Genomic DNA, 8,727 nt, shown 5'->3' with positions numbered 1-8,727 from the left:
CTCGGTAAATTTCCAGAAGGTCCAGTGATGAATCCCATCTGGAGCAAATTGCTACGACAATGACAAACTTGCTTATTTGGTTCTCTTTACTCTGTCTTTTATTGCAGAATGTAGTTGAATTTAAGGCTACAAATTGTCCAAATCATGCTACTTCAAAGACCATTGGTTTGAACGTATTGGTTTCACTGTTGGCATTCATCCTTCATAAATATAATCCTGAGCCTTATTTTCCTTCTCTCTAATTCTGAGAAACTTCATCCTAGAAGCTCCTGCCATGATAATCACATTATCCTGCTTGTAATAGGTAATGGTCAAGACTAAAAACCTGAAGACGATCCAGAAGGCTTAAAATATTCTATTTAGACTTTTGAATGGTACCCAGAAAATTCAAGCTGATCCCAATTTTGGAATGTTTTGAGCAAAACAACATCATCTGAAGTTGCTTATGCAATTGTGCAACGTTCCAGGAGTCTATTTCCAACAAATCTTTTGATTAGAACTATCGACGATTCATAGTTATACATCACAAATTTTTGAGTTATATGCTGCAACCAAAATAGACATCTTCACTCTTAAAGACAAAGGGAGGCGGATATAGCTTTTCTCTGTTTCCAATTCATTCAATTCACTTCGTATTCACATGACATCACTGAGTGCTTTACATCCTTCCTTCTATAAGATAAAAGAAACTGGTCTGTTACAAGCTTCAAAACAACACACACACACACATATATATATATAATTTCATATTTGGTTTGTAGAAGTTTAACAAAATGGAAAACTAGATATGATATATGACCAATCTGGGGTCTATTCCATCAGGAACTCTGCGCGAGCCAGGTTCTTCTGGGAGGGAAAGCGCAATCTTTCTAGCACTCTCCAAATAACTCTCATATCTTTGTGCTGTCTCAATTGTCCATGAATATTTTTTGCCTAATTTTTCGATGTTTGCTGGCCTTGATCTTTCTCCTTGCCTACCAATGTTTGCCTTCATCAGGTGAGACTCTAACTCACTCTTGCGAAATGTCCATTCGCCAGTCACCCAGTTGAAATGATAGAGAGGAAGAAATCGACGACCATACATGGCAATAAATTCAATTGAATCAAGGATAAACGCAAACTCTTCCATGTTCATGTAGTATGGGAAGCTGACTCTAGTCCATCCAAGTTCTAGTCCAGTGTATCCCTATCACATAACATTAGATAAAAATTATCATAGTCGAAATAGAAATAAAGCATGGCACATCATGTGATCCATTAGTCAAGCAATAAAGCAAGGAAATCTAATATCAATACCTCCTGGATATATGATCGAACATGAAGAGAGTGTGCCTTTTCGACTCCAAGTAGATGGTGGCCATATGGGCCGGCACATGAACATCCACCTCGGGCCTGTACTCCAAAGAGGTCATTGAGTAGCTTTGCAACAAAGCGGCCATGGAGGAATTTGCCATTCTTATTTGATCCCTCTGCATCACTAGAACTAACATGCCTGGTTCTGTCACATGAGGATCCGACATTTGGCAATACAAGAAAGGAGAAGATGGGCAGCCTCTTGACTTGAGAGTTGCCTAGCACGATGATGTTTGGAATAGTTAGGAGCCTTCTGAGTGCTGCTTCGGCATAGGCATGCTCTTGAAGATTGATGAAATTATATCCTATATACTCCTTTACCCAAAATGCTAGAGCAGCTCGGATCTTTTGGATGATAGGTGGAGTTCCAGGATCTTCACGCCTTTCAATGTCATCCAAGTATAGGGTGTCCTACGATCAGACTTAAAATTAGCCCTCACGGAAATAAGTAGTTCCAGATCAAAAGCACATGTATGTAGTTTACCTTCTCATTATATCCATTGACATAAGCAACAACGCCACCCCCACATGTTGAAGGAGGTGAGGATCTCAATTGATAAAGGGCCTTGCTCATAAGGAGGATGCCTGGAGTTCCAGGACCACCAATGAACTTGTGTGGGCTGAGAAAAATTGCATCATATCCTTCTATATCACCAGATCGCATAGCAATTTCCACATAGGGGCCACTTTTTATGTGACAGAAAGAAAGGCAACATGGTTACTGCATAGCACATATTATGTGTAAATATTAAAATTCTCTTCAGCAATTAAGGAAATAGTAAGAGATCACATTCAATACTCAGCAAATATCAGCTTTCAGTATGGTTACCTGTTCTTCAGGGCTTTCAGGAGAATTTACATTAAACTTTTGATTTCTAATGTTTTCCAAACCACTATTCATTGGAATAAAAGCTTACAGCTACTAGTCAACCAACGAATCCACTTTGCATTCCAGTGTAGCCCCATAAATATCGCAGGCATAAAAGCCTATTTAGGAACCTCAAAACGTAGGACATGCTCTTCAACAATAATCTATTGGGCATTTTATCGAGCAAATGATGTGCTCGTTTCGAATGTAAGGACCGGATCATCATCCTGCACAAGGCAGCCCTGATAGATACATACATAGATAATTTTTTTTTGATATAATGCACAGTAACATGTGAATATATATGCATGGAGATGGAATGCATATTTGCAAATGGAAGAAAGATCAAATGGCTAAAATCGATCATGACATGCCACTTCTATAAATTCACCAACAATAAGGTTAGGAACCGTGCGTATCCGCCCTTTAAGACGGAAGGTAGCAAAGAGAACATTTGCATCATCGCTGGATGAGGACAAACATCGAACAGATGGTAGGCAAGTAAGTACGAAAGACAAGGTCTACAAGTGGGCTTAAAGAGCTGGCTCATTTGTTTTACGAATTTTCCATTCTACACCTTACCGTATGTATTTATTTCAGCTTACACAATATCGTTTCACTATTCCTGATTGGGTCTTAATTAGAATACAGGATGTAAATCTTAATAAGCACATCATGTAGGGTATAAAATGAAAAAGGCCCATGGGGTTTAACCGTTTAAGTAACAATTTTCATATAAGACCCTACCATTTGGTGAATCTGCAGCACAAATTCTGCATTTCACTATTTGCCAAATCGCACCCAATAGATTAAGATAATCACATCAAAGTTAAAAAAAATACAAAAAGTAGAACAAACTAAGACCACCATGGAGGTGGCAAGACCCGCTCCGGCGATAGAGCGACGATAAAGCAGAAACACGAGGCAGGGCTTGGAACTGGAGGGGAAACGGCAGAGCCCGAATTTGGTAGAGAGCGACGACAAAAGCACCTATCCGACAAGGGAAGGCAGGAGAGCTCGGAGGAGGACAGCAGTTGGCGATGACAAGGGAAAGCTTGATGGAGAGAGAGAGAGAGAGAGAGAGAGAGAGAGAGTGTGTGGTGGAGATGAAAAAGGAGGAGGGCGGGCGGTGAGAGGAAGAGGCAACGACCAACAAGGAGTGGGCGACGGCAGTTAATGGTAGAGAGGAAATCATAGTGGGGGAGAGAGAGGAAAGATAAAAGGGGAGGAGGAGAGGAAGAGGCCTCTCCTCTCCCCTAGCCACTCAGATGAGGAGAGAGGAGGGGGAAAAGCTCGCCGGCGCGAGAAGAAAATTCTTCTGAAGGAAGGGAGGAAGGCCTGCGTCAAACCCTAGAGCTAGGGCCGGCGCAGTAGGGAAAAACAATCAACACAAGCGAATCCTGAGGTATAATTGGTAATTTGGTTAATTGCTTATATAAACTTGTTTAAGGTTAAGGCTTTTTCCTCACAAAAACCTTTTTTTTTAATTCCTTTGGATTTGTTTACTTATCTTTATATTTCTTTCTTGTTTTCTAAAGACTTTTTCATGGATATGGATCTGAGACGGTGTAGGGTATTGGTTAGGGTAGAAGATAGCGTATTAGAATTATTCAAGAAACCGATGCACATTAGATGTTCGATGATTGGTCTCACAGACGATCAACTGGATTGTCTTGTAGTGTTCGACAGTGGTCATATAGATGAATCTGACTGGGTTTCGACGGGAACTTTTGGTTGAGGCACAAATTAAATCCCGATAACCTTCCCTCTGTTAAGGACACTCATATATCCTGGATCTCTTGAACACTACACATAGATCAATTCATTCTAAGGTATGAGAACATAGAAATTGCATCTTACCTTGTGGCAAAGTCAAAGCAAGCAAAGGCTCCGTGCTGGTGGAGAAGGCTAGCCAATGCATGCGTATCAGTAAGCATTCCAGTGACATTGCTGCAAGCTGAGAATGAGCCTAACATGGGTCGATTCGTGTGCTTAGGCGATGTGAGCTCAAGCTTTAGAGCTTCCATGTCAAGCAATCCGTTTTCATCGAGACCAATCTCGATGACCTCCGCAGAGCTTTGTCGCCATGAGAGGAGGTTGGAATGGTGCTCATATGGGCCAACGAAGACAACCCACCTCTCTTCATCCTTTAAGCTTTGCACTAACTGGTCTCGCATGATCGAAGCAACAGTGATGCCCATGACCTCTTGGAGACGTTTAATGGCTGCTGACGAGCCTGAGCCGCAGAAGATGAGTGCATCATCTGGGCCACCACCCAAACATTGCTTGATGTACTCGCTTGCCTTGTTCACCATCCTTGTAGTCTTGATTCCAACAAAACTATCATCTGTGTGTGTGTTCCCTGTGAACAAGATAAGCACATGATCACAGTCTCAAACGAATCAAGTAGAAGGTAAGGTTGTTACGAAAGTTCATATCTGAGCTTTTTGAATGTATATTGTTTCTGCTCTATCATTTGTGTCCATAGTTGACACAATTGAAGCATGAAGAGAGAGGACTAAGAGAGGAAGACTACCATAGATAGGGAGGACTTCTTGGATGATATAGTTCTCAAGGTAGTGCAAGCTTCTCCCTGATGCAGTGTGATCTGCATATGTGAGGAGGCGCTTTCCGAAAGGCGTCTCAAACTCCAAGTTGCTTCCAATTATTTGAGACTGCAGCCATGCGATCTTCGCCTCTGCCTTGTTATTTCTCTCTGAGTTTGCATGAAGTATGCTGAGAAGCTCTGATCTGGTATTGGATAAGTAATCATCTAGAACTTTTGGTGCAGGGTCTTGCTCAACATCCATCAGTCTTTGGAGGGAGGGCATTTTAGCTGAAGGATGGTGGTATGAGTATGCTGAATTTGCTCTTTTTATGTTAAATTTCACAAGTAGTTGATGTCACAAGAACAGACTGTAAGATACCATTGTGATCATCCTAACGGAGGTAAACATTGCTCAATATTAAAAAATTGCTACATGCTTCTGGTCAGATGTATTAATTTTGATATACATATACTTATACATACATACATGATACATTATATATATATATAGTGGATGTAATTGGTCCCTTTTGATGATATCAAGTTATCAACTTGCAGTCTTGTAAGATAAAGTATTGATGGAATAGTAATGGATAGCTGTTTAATTTGCCAGCAATTCATGGTTGGTTGTAATAAATGGAGCATCCATAAGTTCTCGGTTTCTTCTTCTTCTTCTTCTTTTCCAAGAGAGATAGAATGCGTCAATAATAATAATCCTCTACATGTGGAAAAAGTTAATGCTCAACTACTATAGTGTCAATATAATGTGTTCATATAGTGCCCCTCTTCCAGATAAAGAATCTTGTGGTCCCTGCTGCAGCTTAATTGGCAACCTATGTTTGGCCACCAAATTTGTTAAAAATTCGTTTAATTTATGTAAACATTTTAATACTCTTCTAAACTTTAAAAATTGTATGATAGCAAACTTTCAGTGAAAGTTGAAAATTTCTTCAGGAAATAACTAGAAGTTGGGATGCATTATGAAACTTAAATAAGAATTCTTGAAAGAAATATGCAGTAGATGATTAGCAAGTTACAAGGATGGGTAGGGTATAGCTATCTGTTCTTCACGGCATTCTCAATCACTAACCATCAGAATAAAAGCATGCAGCAACTAGCCAACTCAATAACCCACTTTATCAATTCCAGAGTAGCTCTACATATATCTTAGACGTAGAAGATATACCCGCCTAAGGATTGAAATAATCCAATTGAAACACTGTTCAGAAACCTCAAATTATACATACTGATGTACTTGTTTTGCAAACACTGGGACAAGATCCTTAACACATTCATCTACTGGACATTTTATCGAGCATATGATGTGCATACTTTTGACTCAAGAAACATAGCACCATGAAAGAGGCTATCGTGATCTTTAACACACATAGAGAAGAGAAAAAACCTTGATGTAATGTACACTGGTTTGTGATACATATGCAGGTTTCGAATATATTAAAGATTATGATTATTGGTTCGTATTTTCTGCAATAACGATAGTTCAGGATTTTCTTTTGTATTTTTTACGAAATACAAGGGTTCAATTAAAAAATAGTTAAAAGCAGAGTCAAAATAGAAATAAGCACATAGTATAGGGTCTAAAATGAAAAATCTCTTAATGTAAACATAAAATTCGCATCTGAAACCCTATCTTTTATTAAATTTGTACTATTTCATATGAAAATTTCTCTCAATTTAATTGGGTCGTTTTAGTTAAGTTCAACGTTATGCTTCGTTTTCCCTTCGGACGTGCTCGCGTCTCTCTAAAACTTCTCTTGTTACATTGTTTGTTTATGGATTTGGATCTGAGACGGAATAGGATATTGCTTAGAGAATAACATGTTGGAATTATTTAAGAAAGCAATGCCCTTAAGGTGTTCGATGATTGGCCTTAGAGGCGAGTCACTGGTGTTCGAGAGTTGGTCCCAGAGATTAATGCCGCTGGGATTTGACGGAAACTTTTGGAGCAGGTTGAATCTTTATGCTAGCTCTTGATGATGACAATATACGTGCGGGATTCATCGTTAGTCTTTCCCCCATGGTCCAAAATTTCCATTTTGACTCTCGAATTATTGAAATTCAGATATGATTTGAGAAAGTTCTTTACTTTCAGAAAATTTAGATTTGCAGTTCATCTCTCGATTCTCCTAGATCAAGCTCGACTTGGTCATGGTACTCTAAACCCAAAGGTCTGATAAAAAATCCTGGATCTCTTAGAATACTAACACTTCGCATAGGTCACTTCATTCTAAGGTATGAGAAAGGAAACCATATCTTATCTCGTGTCTAAGTCGAAGCAAGCAAAGGGTGGGCTGGTGAAGCGCAGAAAATGAGTGTATCATCCAGACCAGCACCCAAATATTGCTTGATGTACTCGCTTGCTCTATCAACCATTATCCAATGTAATCTTGCCTCCAACAAGCTATCATGCATATGAGAGCTCCCTTTGAATATATTAGTACGTTCACGGTCTCAAACAATCAAGCAAAAGGTAAGATAGTTCTGAAAGTTAATATCATATAAGTAGAAGAGGAGGTAAAGCAGGCAAACAAGATGGCACAGATAGTGGGGGAGGATTATGTCGGATTATCTCTGTTCAGAAACACTTTTGATGCTTGTTTGTTTACTTGGCTCAGATAGGGGAAATCATCTCAGAGTTCAAAACACTTTAGGGTCTTTTAAGTTGTTTGTTTCTGTTCTGGTTGTAAGCTGTTGTTAACATTTTGAGGTGTGTGGGACTACCCCCAGTTTAGGTGATGTTTGTTTGGTAGTATTGTTTGGATGTAAGGAGGATATACTGTTATGGGCTTGATATGTAATGGCAGTTCTAAACTTGATGAGCTGTTTTTATTGGTGCAGGGCCTTGCTCATCATCCATGGGTTTTTGGAGGGAGGTCAGTTTGCTGAAGGATGGTGGTGTGCTGAATTTGCTTGGTTTAGGATAAGTTTCACGAGTATTTAATGCCATGAGAAGAACAAACTAAGACACCATCGCCTAAAGGAGGTAAACATTGCTCAATGTTCAAAAATACTTTCAATTTGCTTCTTGTCAGATGTACTGATCCATGCATAGGATGTCTATATGGCTGTAATTGGTATTTTTGGATGATATCAAGCTATTAACTTGTAGTCGTTGTAGCTTAAAATTTTGGTGAATTACTAACGGGTAGCTCTATTATGGTATAATTTATGAATGTAACATCCATGTTTTCCTGAACCTGAAGGTTGGAACGTGTCACTGGGTTTTCTTTCTGAACTTTTCTGAGAGAAATAGAATGTGTCAATGATGTTGTCTTCTGCATGCCAATAGATTTACTTTCAAACGTACAATCTTGTGGCCGAGACTAGCAACTCATAGCAGTATGCCTCTATGAATAGTACATAGTTTGTTCTCCTATCTTATTAGTTGTAGACAAATTAACAATCCCCTATACATTGGTTAAAGCAAAGGTGAAGTCCACCCAGTAATGCTCAACCCCTAGTAATGCTCAACTACTCTATTTCCAATCTGCAGTACCCCCAAAAGGAGATTTTTTATAGTGTCCTCTTGCAGATAAGGCTAAAAAATGTTTAATATAAATTGTAGACTGCTAGATATACTGCCGCCGAAAGAAATATATATCTACCAAGTTTTTAGAGGACACTGCAGGACCAAGAAGGCTACCAATCACTAGAGAAGTAGGAAGTGAGCACTACTTGTATTGTCTGCTTGAATTTAAGATTCTTACTTGTTCATGCCATGCTAGGGTTGGTCTGTTCTAGCTGTCCACTTAAAAAAACTATGATTGTTAGATAATCAATTGATCACAAAGTTTTACTTTATCAGGTAACAGACCAATATATTCACTATTATCTTAACATAGTGCTAAAGGTTATGCTCCCTAGGTTGCTCATCCAGATGTCTAAATAAATCTGATGATTATTAGTATCTTCTCATGATAGAACTGCCATTAAATTT

At 39.1% G+C, this 8,727-nt stretch overlaps 1 protein-coding gene across 1 annotated transcript; it reads right to left on the bottom strand.

The window, feature by feature from the left end:
• Window positions 1-593: 593 nt before the first annotated feature.
• Window positions 594-5,052, bottom strand: LOC140758412 (uncharacterized). The gene is made up of 5 exons (XM_073094561.1): window positions 4,758-5,052; window positions 4,082-4,583; window positions 1,838-2,039; window positions 1,297-1,764; window positions 594-1,186 (listed from the first exon to the last, which is right to left on the bottom strand). The coding sequence occupies exons 1-5, from the start codon at window positions 5,050-5,052 to the stop codon at window positions 782-784; spliced, it is 1,872 nt and encodes a 623-aa protein (XP_072950662.1). The 3' UTR covers window positions 594-781.
• Window positions 5,053-8,727: the final 3,675 nt, after the last annotated feature.

Source organism: Typha angustifolia, chromosome 3 (assembly GCF_048772165.1).
Source record: "Typha angustifolia cultivar Huaian chromosome 3, ASM4877216v1, whole genome shotgun sequence".
NCBI classification, from domain to species: Eukaryota; Viridiplantae; Streptophyta; class Magnoliopsida; order Poales; family Typhaceae; genus Typha; species Typha angustifolia.
Note: the sequence above shows the minus strand (reverse complement) of the source record. Positions and strands in the feature narration are given on the sequence as shown.